The sequence below is a fragment of the Bos javanicus genome, chromosome 15 (genome assembly GCF_032452875.1).
Source record: "Bos javanicus breed banteng chromosome 15, ARS-OSU_banteng_1.0, whole genome shotgun sequence".
Lineage (NCBI taxonomy): Eukaryota > Metazoa > Chordata > Mammalia > Artiodactyla > Bovidae > Bos > Bos javanicus.
The window spans coordinates 58,571,699-58,592,786 of NC_083882.1; the positions used below are offsets into that span (position 1 = coordinate 58,571,699).

The 21,088-nt window shown below is 41.1% G+C and overlaps 1 protein-coding gene across 4 annotated transcripts in view; it reads right to left on the minus strand.

The window, feature by feature from the left end:
- Positions 1 to 3,550: 3,550 nt before the first annotated feature.
- The window catches only part of BDNF (brain derived neurotrophic factor), a 62,197-nt gene continuing 44,659 nt past the window's right edge, over positions 3,551 to 21,088 (minus strand). For all 4 annotated transcript variants that reach the window (XM_061380982.1, XM_061380986.1, XM_061380984.1 and 1 more), the window contains exon 2: positions 3,551 to 7,217. In XM_061380982.1, coding sequence (XP_061236966.1) covers positions 6,444 to 7,217 — 774 coding nt within the window. In that variant the 3' untranslated portion in view covers positions 3,551 to 6,443. The remainder of the gene's footprint in view (positions 7,218 to 21,088) is intronic.

Here is a 21,088-nt window from a genome sequence, read left to right on the forward strand (position 1 = left end):
CAGGCAAGGGATTCATGAGCATTGCCTGGAGAGCTTGTTAAAAACTCTGATTTCTGGCCCTGCCCCCAGAGCATCTGATTCAGTAAGTCTAGGGTAGGGCCTGAGAACGTACATGTCTAACAAGTCTCTGGGGGTGCTGCTGCTGCTGATTGGAGAGCGCACCTGGAGAACCATTGCTTAGTTGAATGAGAGGCACATACAGGTAGGATCGCAGAGAGTGGGGCGACCGAGTGACTTTACAACAGGTAGAACGACCTCCAAGTAAACACAGCTCGGTACTTTTTGAAGAAGGTCCGATGTTCGTCACTCAGTAGTGTCCAACTCTGGGACAGAGGAGCCCGCCAGACTCCTCTGTCCATGGGACTCTCCAAGCAAGAATACTGGAATGTGTTGCCATGCCCTTCTCCAGGGGATGTCCCCAACCCGGGGATCAAATTTGGGTCTCCTGCATTGCAGGCGGACTCTTTACTGTCTGAGGATTTTTATTTCGTTTTGTGTCTTTCGCTTTTCCCCTGACACTAAGCACCAAATTAGAGTTTAGAAACTATTGTGATTATTTTTTAATGTTAAGGCTCAATGGAGACTGTAGACTAAATTAATTTGACTGTGTACCTCGGTATGTGATATGGATTTTTCCAAAATGTGAGCACTTAAGCTGGACAAAAATATTTCCCCTGAGTTCAGCCATTCTAGGCAGACCAGCTCCTGGTTCCTAAGGAACCATCTGAACAGCATACAGCACCACAATGCGATGCTGCAGAAGCATCCTGGTGATGATTTCTAAATGCAGAACATGCACCCCAAGCTCAGTCTTTCAACCAACATTTTTTTCTTGTCACTTACAGGCTTATGATTATTAATACCCTGTCATTAACTACAGTGTTGTTTGCGGTGTTTTAGGACGGAAGGGCTTATTTTTGCAAAGGAAAAGTACTTTTGTTTTGCCAGATACAAAAATCAGCAGCTCACAGTTAAATATACAATGAATGCAAAGGTCCTATTTGTTTATTTTGCATGTGTGTGATGGGTGGGATAAGATTTAATGAACTGGAAGACCAGCTTTTACAAGTCTATGCTACTGACATTACTAAGCACACAGGATTGTTTATCAGAAAAGCACATGTCAGGTCGCACAGGTCCTGATCTAGGATTTTGTGCCTAGCAAATAATTAGAGGGATTGAGGTAAAGGCCTATGGAAATCCTATAGAGCCACATAAATGGCTTTTTTTCTTAATGAGGAACATCATGGGTAAAACCACATACTTTTGTAATATTTAAATACATTCTTCAGGCAATTTACTGCATCTACTCACAAATCAAAAAGCAAGGAGGTTGCCTCCTTCCTCTCCCACCACACCACATACCCTGTGCAAGTTAAACAGTGGCTAGAACTGAAGGAACAAGGGATAGAGGTGTGGGTCAGATATTTATTAGCTGAAATGTACATAAAGGCTGGCTGGTTTGGAATGGCTGCATCTACTCTAACCAGAGTTTGGTTCTTAGGTGGGGAGTTCATAGCCCCAGTCACCAGTTAGCTTATTGTAACCAACAGCAGTCAGTTTCCCAATTATTTCTCTCCCAAAACCAACCACCTAATCTTTAAAACAAGTTAAAACAACCCACAGCTTAAAAAAGAAAAAGCCCAGATTCCATCACTAATTTTGCTGTTCAACATTTTAAGGTTAGCGCAAATCTGTGGATCACTGTTTCCAAGCTAAATAATTTATCTACCTACATTATGTACGTAAGTTGCTTCTTATCCGAGTTATCAACTTCCTTTATTTAACCATGGCTTACCAAAACATACAGCCACCTCCACTTTAGCTGACTTACAGGACAGGCTTGATGAACATGGAGAAGACATGTACGTTTTAATTAAGCCTAAGCCCTAATGCTGCTGGGGTACTGGCTGAGCTGAAGCCAGGCATGAAGGCTTCTGTTACAGTTCACAAGGTGTTGACATTTTATCCAGAGTTTAATAACAACTGAACCAGGGAAAACTTAACACTGATCCATTCTAAGAATTCAGATTCTCACTCAGAACTGTGACAGAATTCAGTATTCAGAATCAGTATAGCTAATAAAAAAGACTTCATGGACACTGCTTATGACCAAAGAGGCTTATCAATAAGGTGATAAACAACAGCAATGGTCTGGGTTATTTCCAGGCATCTTTGTGATGAAGGAGGTTTACCTTCTTACCCAGTAGCTTGAGTACCTATTGACTACTCCTGTTATGTTCAAGTTGGATACTTTTGATGTCTCCATCTTTTGTTGTTTGTTTGTTCCTTGGACCTCTTCTTCTGATGAAAACTTCCCATCATGTTTACCAAACTCCTTTAAGGAGTTTGAATGTCACATTGAATTCTCATGTCTTTTCACTCAGGATTCAAAGTTTCCCAAACTTCTAATTCCATGGCTGGGCTCCTGGCTTCATTGGCTGTTGGGACTTCTAGAATTTAGAGTATTTTGCAAACTCACTGGACTGTTTAGGATTGAGGAATTCTATCTTTGGATCTGCTCTTCCAAATCCACAGGTCTGTTTGTTATGACTTCCTTGATCCTTATTTATAAGACAATACAAGAGGAAACCATGTGTGTATATGTTTGAAATAGAAATGATACATTGCACAGATATAGTTCACCACGTTCTGGGGTGGGTTGTCAGTGTTCAAACGGGGAGTCTAAAGAGTAGGAACAGATGCTTTTTTCCCTTAATGGCCCTTTCTCTCATGTAAAATCCTTCCATTTATTTCCCTAAGATTTAGTGATAACTTTAAACACTTTAACTAAATTACCCAGTGGCTTGGCAGCCATGAATGAGGCAAAATCTTTTTAGAAATCCTAGCAATCTGTTAGACTGTGGGTACTGTGATATAAAATCTGCATGTTCCACGTAGAAAAATTAAATCAGTGCAGTTGATGTGAGCACATAATGCAAATGGCACCATTTCTAAACCAAGGGTACATGACCTGCCTCTAAATATTGAATTTCTATGTTTTTTTTCAGTCATTGACTTTCTAAATTTGGGCCAATTTATCCTCATTATCCCTAAGTAAACCTACTTTGATTTTTTTAAACAGTTATTTTATAATCAAATAGAGCCAGCCAGCCCTGATTCATGGATCCTGGTGTTGCTAGGATACATGGCTTGGTATTTGATGAAAGTATATCACTTCAAAGGGGAAAACTTTCAAGTGTCCTAGAAAATGACACTCCCCCGTCTTCCACTGTGGAAGACAGGCCCAATCCTAGAGCTTCTTGAAAGCTTGCAGACTGCAGGATTGGCCTCCCATGCTTTGAAATAAGCAACCCTTCTGGAGGGCTGTGCAATTGCTGAAACTGGTCAGGTTGATCTTAAAGCAAGGAACACACGTATTTAACAAAACACGTTTTCATGTTTGTTTCACAGTGAAGAGAAAAAAACCCAGAACCCCCAGATTTTATGTACTTTGAAAATATATTTAAAAACATTAAAAATTCTATATTTAAAACATATATTATATGTTAATTAGTACACTTAAATAGAACTTGTATTTACAATAGGCTTCTGATGCGATTAAGTTTTAATGCCAATTTTTTTCAAGAACATAATTATATAAATATACTAAAATACAATAAATATTTTTTTGTTGGTTTGTTTTACATGGTGAATAATATCTTTACCATAGAGAGAACAAGGCCACAGACATTTACTTACATCGTCAATGGGAATCACCATAAAAAAAGCAACAGGCTTGCTGCCATGCATGAAACACTTCTGCCACAAAGAGACCACAGCAAGACTTTTAAAAAAAACAAAACCAAACAAAACGGAACACAAATGAACAGCAACAGAGAAAGATTTGAACAAAATCAACCTTAGGTCAATGTAAACCACCAAGCATGTGACTGTGATGTAGGTTGTTGAGTAAGAGACTGCCACTGACCACATGGTTGCTGAAACGTCTCCTACTCGGCCACAGATTTGGCCTTTGCAATACTCTTTGAAACCGTGAAGGGGACTTTTTCTGGTTTTAGAATTTTGCCCCTCAAAAGGAGGCTGGGAAAAACTGACAGCAGATATTCCGAGAATTCATTACATGTTAAAAATAATTACAAAGATAATAATTTCAAACAGCACAAAACATAACTATACTACATAAAGTTATCCCTTCTTTTAAAGACAGGTATTCGGATGGTACCATAAAATATAGGCTTGTTCTAAATGAAAGACTGAACAAGTTACACATTATTTGCTGATGGTATCTTCATTCCCTGGGTCATGGTAGACAGCCTCTTTTGTTTATCTCTTACCCTAAGATGCAGCAAATTTCTTGAGGCTTTCTGATACTCCAGAACTGGCCCAGGAGATTTTCAAGTTTATACGATGGGCTAAATGCACCTTAGCACTAATTTTCACTGGGATCCCTTTTGCCCAGGACCACTATTCCAGCTCCCAACTCGATTTCTCCTAACCCAAGATGGCAGAGGGAAGGTAGGGACCCTCTCCATGAACAGACAGGGTGGTCAGGAGGCGGGGAGCATCATTTCACCAGGGAGCAACATTTTGTCAGCTTGTCCTGGTCTCTCCCACCGAGCAAGGTGCCTTTAAGCCTTTGGTATCTTGGATGGGCAGACACTGTTCCAAAGTCTTGTCCCTGGACAAGATTTTCTATTGGTAACTGTGGTCATCCAACCTGAGTTTTGGGGGGACCTTTTCCTGTTTTTCCTTCCCCTTTACCGAAGTTCTCAAAAAACAAAACCCTGGTTTCCTCATGTCTAATTTCAAAGCAATCAATGTTCATGTAGCAAACATCTCCCATTTCATTGAATCCATTTCATGATCACAATGCCACCCATGTGGTTCCAAAAATGCTCCGGGCTAATCCAGCTTTACGCAAAATTATTCAGGGGCAGAGGGTATAATCAGCTTGAGCGGGATCCTCCAGCGAGAACCTCTTAGCACTGTTAGATAATGTAGGCACTTAAAGCTTGAGGTCCAAGCAACTTGACACGTGTCATGCCAGAGCCACCCCTGATGAGTCCTTTAGAGGTCTCCCTTCTGGAATGTCTCAAGTACCCTTCCCCACCCCCACCTAGGCCTCAGCATGACCACTCAGAAATTTCTCCTGCACCACCTGGACAGGATACATCCACTCCACACAGCCTCCAGATGGCTGTTTAGTCTCATTTCACTGGCAGTGTGGACTCCTGCTCTATCTAGGTGTTTCTGGGTCTGTATAGAACTCTCCTTTGGCTTCCAAGGCAGTTTTAAACTTTACCATGATTTTTTTTTAATCCTTATAATGATTGACCCAAATGTTTACCCCTCATCTAAAAGAATCTTCATCTTCGAGTTATTTTTTGTTGTTTTTCTCTCCTCTAAACAAAAAGAAGAAGAAAGAAAGAAAAGAAAAGAAAGAAATCACTATTCTCTAGGCTTCTGAGTGCCATGGTGTGACAAACCTGTCTACTCATTTGCAGCAGTGGTAAACTACTTCAGGGCTTGCGATTGGTTTTTCTCCCTTAAGAGGAAACAAAACAAGGAGGGGACCAGAGGGGGTGGGGGGGAAAGAATGTGCTCAGAGTAAATGAAGATCTTTCTGACCAAAGTAGATGCCCTCCCCACCCCCACCCACCGACCAAGGCCCAGAGGGTGAGTGGGCGCCTAAGTGGTGCGCCATGGGAAGTGGAGTGAGCACTTCATTTGTTTGTCATAATTTTATTCACTTTCCAGTCATCTGATTGATACTGCCAACATCTCTGCAAATGAATCTTTGACAAATGAATCTTTTATCAACCAGAATATAGATGGAAGGAATTCTTTCCCCATCCCTACACCCTGTGGGAACTAAAAAACAAAACAAAACAAACAAAAAAAAAACACAAAACAAACAAAAATATACCCCTCCCATCCCCGATCCCCTAAGCCAGTAAAGCGATGACAACAGCACCTTGACATTGTTTTAATTCCAACGCTATCAGAAGTTAAAAGCAGTAAAACAGATAGAGTACTAACAAGAACGAAGATACTTACTGTCTAAAATGTAAACGGAATGTTTTGGTTCAAATTTTTGTTAGACTTTTTCTTTCTTTTTTTGTCTGTTTTCTGAAAGAGGACAGTTTGTTATCAATTCACAATTAAAGCAGCATGCAATTTATTAGTAGTATTTTTTAAACTTTTTTTTTTACGTTTTTCAATTCTTGGCAACGGCAACAAACCACAACATTGAGGAATGTAAAGCAGACTTTTTAAAGTTGTGCGCAAAAAATGACTGTTTCCCTTCTGGTCATGGAAATGTCCAATAAATAGATTGTAGAACCACTGTACTGTATAAACTTCATTTATACATGCAGTTCATAAAATTATTTTTTTTCTTAACTGAATAATTTACCCTGTTATGTATATATACAAATAGATCATTTTTGTCTCAATATAATCTATACAACATAAAGCCACTATCTTCCCCTCTTAATGGTCAGTGTACATACACAAGAAGTGTCTATCCGTATGAACCGCCAGCCAATACGCTTTTTGCTATCCATGGTGAGGGCCCGCACGTACGACTGGGTAGTTCGGCACTGGGAGTTCCAATGCCTCTTGTCTATGCCCCTGCAGCCCTCCTTCGTGTAACCCATGGGATTGCACTTGGTCTCGTAGAAGTACTGCTTCAGCTGGCCTTTCGAGACGGGGACTTTTTCAAGGACCGTGACCGTCCCGCCCGACATGTCCACTGCAGTCTTTTTATCCGCTGCGGTCACCCACTCGCTGATGCTGTCACACACGCTCAGCTCCCCGCGGCGGGCGGGGTCCGAGTGGCGCCGGACCCTCATGGACATGTTTGCGGCATCCAGGTAATTTTTGTATTCCTCGAGCAGGAAGAGGAGAGGGGGCTCCAAAGGCACTTGACTGCTGAGCATCACCCGGGACGTGTACATGTCCGCGTCTTTATTGTTTTCCTCGCTGGGCCGAACTTTCTGGTCCTCGTCCAACAGCTCTTCGATCACGTGTTCAAAAGTGTCAGCCAACGACGACGAGGACGTCAGGCCTCTTGAACCCACCTTGGGCCCATTCATGCTCTCCAGAGTCCCATGGGTCCGCACACCTGGGTAGGCCAAGCTGCCTTGGGCTCGGAGGTTGGCTTCTTTCATGGGGGCAGCCTTCATGCAACCGAAGTATGAAATAACCATAGTAAGGAAAAGGATGGTCATCACTCTTCTCACCTGGTGGAACTGTGGGGAGAGAGCAGAAACAGGACACAAAGACGATTTAGGGCTTTCTTTTGCTGGGAGGCAGGGTAGCCATCTGATTGTAATTCCAGGCCATTCTGTAAGGTCAAGGTTTCTGCTGTACTGGTGATAAACTTGCAGCTGCACCAGGCACGGGTTAATGTCAGTAGTGTGCCCAATAGGCTTTAATATAAACCAGAGCTGTGCAGCCCTGGTCCCAAGGTTGAGCATGTAAACCCTAGATTAGATGGCTCCTGAGCAAGTGAAAAAGAACTATGGCTTCGAGTGTGCTTTCTTCCTCCCAGTTGAGCAGCTTTGTAAGTTTAATTTTTAATGATCTCTGCTCAGGCTGTCACAAGAAACACATCAAAAATGTTACCAAGCAACAACTGCACGGGTAATAGTAATTTTCCCCCTCAACTTGGCAGCATGGCTCTAAGGCAGGAATGTGTGATGGGACCAGGAGTGCCTGTGGGGGGTGGGCCTTTCTACCTACAGACCATCCAGGCACGAACGAGAAAACGAGTCAGGGAGCTACAAGGAGGCTTCCCATTGACTCTCTTTCCTCCCACAGAGATAATACATTAGAAGAAAGGAGGCACTTCTTTGGTGGTCTAGAGTTAGGACTTGGCACTTTCACTGCTGTGGCCTGGGTTTAGTCCCTGGTCAGGAAACCGAGGTCCCCAAAGCTGTGTGGCATGGCCAAAAAAAACCCCCCAGAACAGAGAAAGATCATTTCATCAAGCCATCCAGTTTTACTGATAAAAAACCAAAGGCCACGGAGGACTTGCCTCCCATCATGAAGAAAGTTTCTGTTAGAACTCAGGGCTCCCAAGTCAAGCTCCAGTGTCTTTCTACTTATTTTTCTTACTACACTTTGGGTGGCCGTAATGAATATAAGTTTTGCTTATTCCCAAACAGAAGTCATTTTCTACATGTTAATTTTAATGACGTGTCTATGCCTGGGGCTGATATCATGAAAGGAACGTGTCTGCTTAAGAGAGAGCTGAAGAAGGAGGCGTCGAAAAGCTTGGAAGGCAATTTCCAGTGCCTGCCATATGCACATCCATGTGTATGTCAGCTCCCCTGGCCCCTTGCCCCTCAGCTTTTCTGGCGCATATGCAGACCCATCTAAGAGAGCGTAGCCTCTTTTTATTGGAATGTGGCCGGTGTGCATGTGTGGGTGCGTGCAAGCCCTAAGCTGATCGTACCTTTAAAAGGCCGAGTAGCACTGTATACATTTTGGTACAGGCAGCTGGTGGTTCTTTCTGGGCTTTTGAAGTTTTCTGGGAAGTCCCTTAAGAGCACACCACAAAATTAATCTTTTCCTGTTTGCCAGAGGGTAGCTATACTCTAAATTTGACTCTCTCTCTGCAAGCATGCTCTGGGAAGCCAATTAGAATGAGCGAACAAGTGAAGTGAGGACATACCTACAGACACAAGGTTACCGTCGGGTGGTGGAGGACATCAGAGTCACTTACCTGAAGCATCGCATCCCTGAGTAGTAACGAGAAGCATCCTCCCCGCCCCCCACCTGGACACTCTAACTTACTCCTACTCCTCAGTTCTGGAGCAAGGACTTACAAAAAGACACTCATGTGCCATAGCTGTTATATTGTCAATCAGTAGGAAAGGGGACTGCCTGTCTGCCCATGAAGTGTCACTTGCCAGGGAAGGTAACCTACCTCCAGTCAGTAGGTCATACTGCAGAAAGAGCTGAAACTCTGGGCATAAGGAACCAAGGTGTCTGTCCTCCACTTTTATTGAAATCACAGTTTCTACTACTATGAGACTTAATTATTGTCCCCAGACACCAACCAATTTCCTTGCAGATTCAATCCTGCTTTGTGCAAACAGCAAGCATGCTTGGAGCTCCTTGGAGTGCACAGTCTCAGATTAGCACAGACACAAAGGTTTGAAAAAAAAACACAGATATCCATTCTGCTAATACCTGAACTTCTGGAAAGATTCTGGATTCTACACCATCAAAGAACTGGATCCTCCAAGGAGATTTCTACTCCTGGCAGGCGGTATTTACACACTGAATGAAAACCCTTTCTCCTAGCATTCCCTGTCCAAATTAAAGCAACCCGAGGGGCACCTCAAATGCAGGTCACTGAAAAAAAGACAAATTTAGAATATTTTACTCCTGCCCTCTATATCATACTGGCTGAGATTTGCTGTGATGAGCTACCTTTTTTAAAAAAATTGTATTTTGGCTGTGCCAGGTCAAAGTTGCAGCTTATGGGATCTAGTTCTCTGGCCAGGGATCAAACCTGGGTCACCTGAAATGAGAGTGTAGAGTCTTCACCACTGGACCACCAGAAAGTCCCTGAGCTATCTTTTAGTACCATATTCCCTGAAATCTAAGCTGCCATCCTCATAAAACATATCATTTTAGGTACCACTAGGATACAAAAAAATGCAGACAGATAAACTATCGCTTTCATTACCACTTAGAATGGAAAAGAGCTCTTTTAGACTTATTTGGACATATTTTATCATAGATAACTTTTGTACAAATGTAAAAAAGAAAATTAAGCAAAATAACTTGGTTAAGGCAATGACAACTATGTTGCAACTGCTGCACAGCCCATGACAATAAAATGACATTAACTGTAAGACATGACCCAATTCAGGGATGTTTAAAGAAATGAGTAAGAAAATGTGCATCTTAGAATTAACAAAATGGGTAAGTTTCGTGTTTACTAAGTGCTCACACTCGCTGCTTAAAATGGCCCAAGGTATTGAGATAACTTAAACTATACAGGTGGAAAATTATTTTATTATCACTATCATACTGAGTCTTTAAATGATCCTTTTTTCTATACTTAGCTTAAAGAAGCTGACACTGTAAAGTTACTGCTTTTCACTTGTCTCATTTGTCTTTTTATTAAAAACTTTTTGCTTATAAAAGTAGTTCAGTTCAGTTCAGTCGCTCAGTTGTGTCTGACTCTTTGCGACCCCATGAGTCACAGCACGCCAGGCCTCCCTGTCCATCACCAACTCCCGGAGTTCACCCAGACTCACGTCCATCGAGTCAGTGATGCCATCCAGCCATCTCATCCTCTGTTGTCCCCTTCTCCTCCTGCCCCCAATCCCTCCCAGCAGCAGAGTCTTTTCCAATGAGTCAACTCTTCGCATGAGGTAGCCAATATATCACTTTCTCATCAGTTCCACAAGCAAGTACTTCAGAGGAACAAATGGCATCTGAGTAAATATAATTTGGCTTTCACCCTGAGCCCAAACATGGGCCTTCCTTAGAGCAGAACATCTGTAGACATTCAGTAATTAACCTACCTGGTGATAAAGCCCTCCCAGCACCCCCCCGCCCGCCCCCCAACACATTTCTACAATGCTGCCTGCCTGCTGGCTTATAAGGTCAATATTTCCTGTAGGAACAATGTTCCTTTCTAACTCTTCTGTTTCTGACAATGGTTTCTTGATACTTTGGACCACCCAGGGTGCAGGTTAGAAATCTTGGAATCAATTCTGATAATGTATTTCTTTCAAAGCCTTTAAATCCAGTCAATGAAGAAACCCTGCTCATTTTTCTAAAATATGTCTCCTGTCCATCCTATTTTCTCCATCCCACTGCCACTCTCTCAGCACACAGCCCTCACCATCTTATTTTGACTATAATCCTCTCATCCCCTTCAGTGTGCAGGACATCCTTTCTGCTCCACTTAACTCTGATGACCACTGTCTGACTAACCTCTCATCTTAGGCTCTTATATGAAGACGTGCAATGACTATTTATTCCACCAGATCAAATCCAACCTTTTTTTACTTGGTATTCAACACCTTCCAAAACCTGGCGTCATCCTACTTAGCTGACTTTCTTATGTTACTCAGTGCTCCATCACCTCTGCTCTGATCAAGCCAGTGTCCTTGGGAGTCCCATACACATCATTACCTGGAAGTGACTTGTTCCTTTCTTCTGGCAAATTCTTTTTTCTCTATCTGACTAAATCTTGCTTATTCTTCATGACCCACTTCAAGCATCAAATCACATGTGTCACCTTCTCTAATTGCTCCAGCACACACTGACCTTCTTTGCCTCTCGGATTCATGTTGATGTATGGCAAAACCAATACAATATTGTAAAGTAATTAGCTTCCAATTAAAATAAATAAATTTAAATTTAAAAAAATAAATAAAATTCCACCTGACGTCTCATTTAGTACTTCATTCCGTACTCACTTGTTAATTGTTAACAGTGTTTGTTAATTATGCTAAGTCTTCAGTTGGATGATAAGCTCACTGAATCATAGGTGATTCCCCCATAATGCTTAACATATATACAGTAGTATATACAGAATAATACAGTAGTACTCAGTCAAAACGTACTGACGATTTTATTAAATCATGAGAAGACACAGTTCTGACATCATTTTCATAGGAAGTCTTTCCACATGGCACATACCAGTGAACTCACTGAAATTATTAGGTCAAGTACAGGCTGTGCTAATCCCAAATTATAAGCTCTAAAGTATTTGATAGATGGTAATTATCAGCCATGGAGTTTCTCTAATAGGATAAAATCTTACTTGAGTAATAATTTTTAAAAACAAATAGTACTACAACACACTAACTGCCCCCACTACTTCCTGTATAGCTGTTTCTAAGAGAAGACTTGAAAAGGGGGCAGTAACAATAATTATAGCAAAAATTAGAACTTTCAGTCTTTTAATGTCCTTTCTTCTATTTACCTCTTTAATGAGTAATTCTATATACCATATTAGCAAATCATAAAAGGTTAAGTAAGTGCTTCCGTGACAATTTTCTTCTCTGACAATGTCTTCAGATGAGCCTTTATTGTGCAAGATACAAAAGAGGCTATGCAAAATTACTAAGTAGATTTTTAGTCTATATATCTATTTATATACAACAAAATTCACTGCTGCTAATTCTGTTCCAAGCCTTACAACAATCAACTCAACCACATCTATAAAATGCTAGGCAAGTTGTTTTTAGCCCCATTCTTGAAAAATTAAACATAGTGCACAGGGCTAAAAAGAAAATTAATGAAATAGAAATGAGGTTTGCTTTTAAGCCTTACTCACAAGTTTTAAACATTCAACCAGATGAATATCCATGACAGCATGCTGTAGTAATAGCTTTTATTTGTCTAAAAGACTATGGAACATTCACAATCAGCATTTGACTGTCACAAGGAGATAGAACAGGTGTTATGATCCACATTATACAGATGAGACAATTACTGTTCAGAGAGGTCAAGTAACCTATCAGACATCATAAAGCTATTAATAAAAGGTTACCTGTTTCACTGTCTACATTTTTACCATCAGGAGGCAGAAAAAAACATTTCTAAATATTGTTTTAATTTAAAATATTTAACTGCAGGGAGGAGAGACAGTGCTATGAAAAGTGGTCAAAGAAGAAGCTTATAAAGTGTGGACACAATTTTCTCTGGTTATATATATCTCGGAGTCCAACTTTCTAAAGGCAGCACCATTAAGATATTTTGACCTTCAAGACCCTTCAATTTTAAGGCTTGATTAGTTCAGCAGATGGAATTTCAGACAATTCAGTCCTCCTCTAAAAGAAAGCTTTGCAAAAATTTATGCATGCTGGAGCCAAGTTTTCATGCCAGAGCTAAGAAGGGGAACCAAACAATAATATGGATAATTTGGGCATACAGGGAGAAAACTACAAAGCTTTGTTTGTTCCCCAATCCCTTTGAGTTCTGTCTATGAGCATGTAGACAAAGAAAACACAGTTTAAAGATATACTTGCTCATGTTAGTTCCATAAGCAACAATAATGGTAATGTTGGCAAAATTATCAACTAATATTTAATTTCTAACATACATGATGCAAATCAATTAAGAGCCACCTTAACAAAATCTTTCAAGTCAATATCAATAATCTTTAATTTGTATCCAGTTTCATTCCATGCATAGGTTAGGCTTACTGTTGTTGTTCATTCATCAGACATGGATCTGTTTTCAAGCTTTACAGTCTAGGAGGGAAGTAGGACATATATGTAAAGTAACTAAGATATAAAGGTAGAAATGACCCAGGAAATTACAGGTACAGTTCTATAAAGAGAAAGAGGTTACTTCTAGCTAGAGAATGAAGAATACTTTGTGAGCAAAGATATCAAAGGATAGAAAGGATTTAAATGTATCCAGAAAGGACCTCACTGATGGACAGCAGCTGGATTAGAGGCATGGAGTACATTTCTTACCTGCCTCCTGAGAAATCTGTATGCAGGACAAGAAGCAACAGTTAGAACTGGACATGAAACAACAGTCTGGTTCAAAATCGGGAAAGGAGTACATCAAGGCTGTATATTGTCACCCTGCTTATTTAACTTTTATGCAGAGTACCTCATACAAAATGCTGGGCTGGATGACTCACAAGCTGGAATCAAGATTGCAGGGAGAAATATCAACAACCTCAGACATGCAGATGATACCATCCTTATGGTAGAAAGTGAAGAGGAATGAAAAAGCTTCTTGATGAAGGCGCAAGAGGAGTGAAAAAGCTGGCTTAAAATTCAGCATTCAAAAAACTAAGATCATGGCATCTGGTTCCATCACTTCATGGCACAAAGATGGGAACGCAGTGGAAACAGTTTTCTTGGGCTCCAAAATCGCTGCGGGTGGTGACTGCAGCCACAAAATTAAAAGATACTTGCTCCTTGGAAGAGAAGCTGTGACAAACCTATACAATGTATTAAAAAGCAGAGACATCACTTTGCTGACAAAGGTCTATATGGTCAAAGCTATGGTTTTTCCAGTAGTCATGTATGGATGAGAGAATTGGACCATAAAGAAGTCTGTGTGCCAAAGAATTAATGCTTTCAAACTGTGGTGCTGGAGAAAACTCTTGTGAGTACCTTTGACTGCCAGGAGATCAAAACATCAATCCTAAAGGCAATCAACCCTGAATATTTATTGGAAGGACTGGCGCTGAAGCTGAAGCTCCAGTACTTTGGCCACCTGATGCGAAGAGCTGACTCATTTGAAAAGACCCTGATGCTGGGAAAAATTGAGGGCCAGAGAAGAAGAGGGCAACAGAGGATGAGATGGTTGGTTGGCATCACTGACTCAATGGATCTGAGTTTGAACAAACTCAGGGAGATAGTGAAGGACAGGGAAGCCTGGTGTGCTGCAGTTCATGGGGCTGCAAAGAGCTGGACATGACTTAGCAACTGAACAACATCAACATTTCTGGGGAGAAGAGTTCTAGAACAGTGAGGAATAAGAGTGAATGACTGACAGGTTTTGAAAGGCTCTTTCAGGGTGATGCTCAAGAGTTTGGAACCCGCCAAACAAGCATGGAAGAATCAACCAGAGTTTCTGAGTGGGAGGAATGCTTCGAGAAGTTCAGTTTATCACCATATGTAGGAGAAACTGAAAGAAATGATGCACTGGAAGAGACAAGTTAATTAATTGATTTTATTCTTAGTGGCTATTGAGCTTTGAAAATAAATATTAAGGAGTACATATGGAGTAGGGGTTAAAAGCCTGGACATATCTTTTAACTTATTCTATGTATGTATTTTTAGGCTTAAGTTGCCAAAAGCAAAGGGGTTAGAGAGAAGTATGCAGAGCTAGGTGGTAGCCACAAACCATGTCTGTCTTGGCCAAAAGAACAGAACAGAGAGAGAGATGGAGGGAAGGCAAGAATATAAACTCTCATTCCAATTATGATTACATTGAAGTTGGGTTCTACTGCTCAGCACTTTTAATTCAAAGATCTCTAAATGGTTTGCAAATATTAAGTAATTAAGACTCATAGTACCCTAGAGGTGCAGGTAACTATAATTATCCCCATTTCATCTAAGAGGAAAGAGAATCAGAGTTTTTAATCAACTCATCTACTCGCTGTGGGTCCCCTGATAGAACAAGGTCAGAATCTCAGATTCCAAAGGAAAACCAGGCTTTCACTTACAGGGACTAGACTCTTCCATCCCTCTGCATTATTTTTGTATCGTTTGCCCATTAGGTACATGTTGCTTAGCCCAGAAGACTTAAAAACAGAAATACCTCACATTCCTGAACTAAAATAATGGGTCGCTGGAATCCACAAATAAAATGGAGAGGGAAAAGCTCAGACGTTCACCTACTTACCTGAATGACCAATCAATTGAAACTAATAAATATTTCAGTAAACGATATCTGATAATGTATATGTTCCAAAGCTGTGAAGAAAGTTCCTTTAAAAATGTAGTTCTTTTTAACCAAAACATAGTTAACATCCAAGAGCACCTGATTATACTTCCTATGAAACACAGTCCTTCACACTACTCTCTGATCCCCAAGGATGCCCGTGGTGATGAGTGACACCTGGAGACATTAGCCTCACCAGGAGTGCCAGAGAAACTGCTGATTCTTAGTTCAAACCCAGAGTGACACATACATGTGAGTACCGTGCAAAGAAAGTATATTTCCCTGAAGCATAAATTTAATACATAGATGTACATACTCCTTTGATAGAAAGCCATATAACTCTGGTCCTTTATTCACTCTTTGTATTTACCACCCTATTTCTGAAAAATGATTTTTTTCCACTGGTTGGAGACCTACCTTATCCAGGAGTCAAACTAGATCATATTCTCCATTAGGCTAAGGATTAGGCATTTTCTGAATGAATGCAATTTGTACAGTACCTTGCACAAACTACGTCCTCACACATGCTAAATGACTCCGTTCCCTTTGTGCTGGCAATATTTGCGTGGTTTTTACGGAGGCACAAGTAAAGTAGGGAGGTGCAGTTAAAGTAAGGGGCGTCCCTGGTGGCTCAGCAGGTAAAGAATCCGCCTGCAATGCAGAAGATGGAGGAGACTCAGATTCTACCCCTGGGCCAGGAAGATCCCCTGGAGGAGGGCATGGCAACCCACTCCAGAATTCTTGCCTGGAAAATCCCATGAACAGAGGAGCCTGGTGGGCTGCAGTCCAAAGTGTCGCAAAGAGCTGGACAGGACTGAAGCGACTGAGCACAATTAAAATAAGAGCAGTAAGACTTCAAGTGAGTGACAACGATGGAATGAATTTTGGAATAAGAGACAGAAAATGCCTGGCAGATGAACCAAGTCTGGGCAGAAAACATCCCACCTGGCAGTCTAACCCCGGGCACAGCTGTCACCGTGTGAAGGTCTCCAAGAGCTCCCATCATTACTGCACTGGGAAACCTGCTGTTCTACTAGAACCAAGGGAGCATCCCTGAAAGCCACAGCCGCCCAGAGCTGGCAGTCTTACCCATGCTCTGCACCCTAATACTGCCCCAACAGGGCACATCTCTAGCCTCTAATAAAGAAGTCTCAAGCATATGCAAGTCACATGCATATCAAGTAAGTAGACTGTTTAAAAAATGCTTTTAAAAAACTACCAATTGTTAGATTATAAGAACCAAATGGCAGTTAACATTCAATTAAAAAACGAACCTCTTTAATTATTAATAGGATTTTGTTTTCCTTAGAATTTCTGGTGGAATTTGTCATAATGAACTAAAATAAAGTTCATATTTAATAATGTTCTGACTATTAAAAGGCCAAAAGCAAGGAATTATTTATCAAATTTCCACACAGGATAGACAATAATATTAATTATGAAGACACTGTCTACCTGGTGCTGTGAAGTTTTAGTAATCCACTGTGTAAGGAAGGGCCTGAAAAAAGTATCAAGTGTTGATCTCTACAAATGCTGTGAAATCATAGGGAAAATTATCCTACAAAGGGAAATGACTGTGGAAATAGTAAATAAGGAGATGCAAACCTCATTATAACATAGGCATTTAAGTTATATTTAATCACACAGGCTTTGAATTTACAGAAAAAATTTACTCATAAAATTTATTTCATGCAACCTAAAGTCTCAAACTTCAGATAATTTTTTTAGTGCTACGTTTATAAGCTAAGTGTATTAATGCAATTCCAATCTGTTACAACAGAAGGAAAAACCTGTGGAGCCTGAAATAAGTTTTAGGAAATAGAGGTATGGGATCAGTTTCCACGGGCTGAAATTAAATGAAGTCTTGCTTTCCAAAGTGGAATCCATAGGCCTATACCATTAGCAAAACCTGGGAGCTAATAAGAAAAGCAGACTCTCGGCTTCCCCGCCTCCATCCCATCCACACACCCACTCAGTCAGAATCTGCATTTCAACAAGGCTCATAAATTCAAGGTGATTCACATACTTATTAAAAGTCGAGAAGCACCGGACTAAGTGATAAGACACAGAAATGATAGGGTTAACATCAACTTAAGTATCTTCCTTGGTTCAACTTGTTTTGTTTGGACATTTATTAGGTGGGAAAGTAGTTTTGCTTCTGTAACATTAAGTAAAATTTGGGTTCCCTTTATGTCAACTGGCTTTTCCACTATTGTGTTTATACCATAAAGTGCAGGATACCTATAAATGTGACAGGTTGAATGAAAATTTATAGAGCACTACTGACCTAAATCTGGACTTCCACTCAGTCGCTAATTTTTATCTCAATGCTACAAGGCAAGGGCAAGCATAATTGGCTTCCCTAATCACTGCAACCTTAACACCAGTGACTCAAGCAGAATGACACTGGAAATGATATGACTAGTTACAGCAGCTAGTAGATTTCCAGGCAAATATTTTCAGCCAGATGTCTCTGATCCTTCTAAGTTCTTCTGTCTTGAAATAATGGAACAGAGGCAGAAAGAACAGACTCACCCACTCAATGGAGATGTCTTATTTCTAGGCTTGTCCTAAAACAAACAGATCCAGCTCTCTCCTACCAAGTACTATGAAATTAAAACAAAAACTCACAAAAGAAAACTACAACATGGAATCCCCCGGCAATCCAGTGGTTAGGATTCCTCACTTTCACTGCTGAGGCTCAAGCTCAGGGTTCAATCCCTGGTCGAGGAACTTAGGATCCTGCAAGCCAAATGGTGAGACTAAAACAAACAAACAAACAAAAACAACAGCCGCAGCAGCAAATAGTCCAACTCGAAAGTATAAAGCATCAAAATCCCCTCCACAACTCAAGTCGGTCTTTATTTCAATAAGGTACCCAGCAGCAACCCATTTCTCAATTGAGTTCCAGCATCTAGGATCATTTGTTTCAAGATGGAAGCACCAAAAATGATTAAAAAAAAAAAAAAGATTTCTAAAGAAAAGTAAAAAATTTGAGTTGAATGACATTATCAGGAAGTTGATGGGGTAGTTTCATAAACAGAACTGGAGACTGGTCCACTGTTCAGGCTTTTTTTTTTTTTTTTTTACAAAGGACTGAAAAGATGGCTAATTTCCAAAGCCCAAGAAGTCACCAAGTTCACCGGTACAAATGCAAATGACTCACACGGAGAACCCCGATATTGTGGCTGTTAAATCACTGGCGAATGGGTGGGGCTGAGATGCCACAGACCCTGTTCTCCCAGGAGATCTACCTTGAGCCCCACAGAGTTGACACAGATGTCAGCACTCTTAGGGACTGCCTCCCTAAACAAGGCGATGGCACCTACTGACAGGGGCTGTCGTGAAAGCACAGAACTCGGATCTTCTTCCAGTTTCTGGATCCAGGAAGGAGCATGCTCTAACTAAAAAAACCTGCAGGGGTAACACAACTGCATTCTCTGTCCCTAAGGGGAGAACATGCAGTAACTCAAACCAGAGGATGAAGAAAAGCCCTCTTTAAGAAGTTTGCCACAATGTGGAGACTGGGAACATGCCAGAACAATTGGGAAAAAAAAAAAAAAAGCAGAGAAGAAAGTTAAGACCCGTCGGTCCTATTTCTGCCTCTTTCTTCGGAAGTGGCAATGTCACATCGACAGGCTGCTCTCAGGGTGCTGTTGGACTGACACTCTGGAGTTTCTGCCAGGAGATGCTACGGGGACTTTGACAGCTGTGAGCCAACACCCACTCGACACCGTCGCCACACAAACACGCTCTTAATGGACCCCAGAGCTGCGGTAAAGGCATGCCCTTCTCAGTGTTTCCACAGATGGTGCTCCTGGAAATTTCCATACCCAATGTATGCCTGTGGTTAATTAGTTATCTGAGCAATTCCCATAAAGAATATCTGCACACAATTAGACCCATTTTAGGTCCAAACCAGAAGGCTTCAACGTCATTAAGTCAGAAGGGGTGGAAAGAGAATAGGATGGATGAAGAGATCTCCCTCTAGATTAGACCCCATCCTTGGAAATACACAAAATTTTAATTTTTAACAAAGCAAAGGAGGTGAAAACAGGTAGGGGAAGAACGTGGATGGATAAGTTGCCTCTAGAATCAAAAGAATAACATTCCTTTAGAAGCCACTACCAAGAAATCCTAGGGGAAAGATAAAGTGAGCAAGAGAAGAAAAGCTCACCTTTATGAGACCATTTTCAGGAATCAGTTTGTTAAATTCCACTGCAGCACCAATACACACTCCACAGCCCTTCTTCTGGGATGCACAGTCATGTACAGGAGCGTGTGGGTAGAGGCCGAAACGTGTGTGGACACGCCACCCTTTCTGTAGCAACACGGTGTTCCGCGCGTTCACGAGGATTAACCTTTTCCACAAAAGGAGCAAACTGGTGGCTCCACACACAGAGTTGTCCTTCGGGTTATTTTTGCATCTAACTCTATAATTTCTTTTAATTGCTTACTGTAAAGCACAGGAAAGTGCTCATTATTTGTAGCTTAATGCAGGAGCAAGAATAATTGCAGTCCCCCGCCCACTGCCCTCACCCCAGCCCCTAACCCTTCTGTGTGTCACCGTTCATTTGAAGAGCACAAGGAATCTAGTTTCTGGGCCCGAAACATAATGAAGCAGGTGTGGACCCTATTCTAGAAACTGGCTGTGCTCCAGAGCTACTATAAGATACAAGGAAAATACTAACATCTCAGATGGCAAAAGATCTATATGGCTGGTCAGGAAATACCCACATCATAGACTGTACCTATAGGAAACATTCAAGTCTGTGGTTTCATGAGTATGAGGACTGTGAGAACATCTGCTTGCCTCCAATCCTTTTCACTCAACATTGACTCCTACATAAGACATGCAAACTCTTAACACTAATATATTTAATCTAAGCAAGGTAAGGAAGGCTGTGTTTCCACACAGTACCATAAAGACATACAGTATTGGTAGCGGTGTATACAGTGGGGATTTGGGGAAGATGCTCTGGGACATTACATTAAATAAGTAATGTCAAACTTCTCTTCGAATTAGAAACTGATTTAAAATAATAGCTAACATTTATTGGTTCTGGAGGTAATCTAATTATGAATAGTAAGTTTACAGCTGAGAACACTGAGACTCAGAGAGATTTATAAATCATATTGCCTAACACCATATGCCCGGCATGTGGTGGAAATGGAATGTGAACCCGGCTGGCTCGCGTGCTTTTATCCATATGGGGTCAGATGTGGATGTGGTGTCTTATATTTTGAGGGAGGTCCATTGCCCCAGTTTCTTATTTATTTAAGCAAAGCCCCATGTGATCATTCCTGATAAGTAGTTTGTTTACATGCTAATTCCACAGAGGTTGAATATAAGCCTAAGGTTTCCTCCTCGCTACCCTCTTCCCAATATTGAATTATCCCTCAAGGTACCAACCATACATGCATACTTAACAAGGCAGAGTGTCAAAATTCTGCAGGAATTTGCTGGACATTTCCCCCTGAGGTCTCTTCAGGCACTGGAAAAGAACCACATGCTTTTCAGACTAGGAGCCACAGCTACCAAGGCCACGCCTGTCAACTCCACATGAGTAAGAATGACTTCAATCAAGAAGCACCCAAGTGCCTTTAAAAAATACTTGTGACATAACAACCTTTCTTTTTAGTATCTCAACCTGATCCCTTCCAAGTGTAGAGACCTGGCAAACTAGGCTACCCCGCTTCTGATTCATGCAGTTTTTCCTGTTTCAGGAAC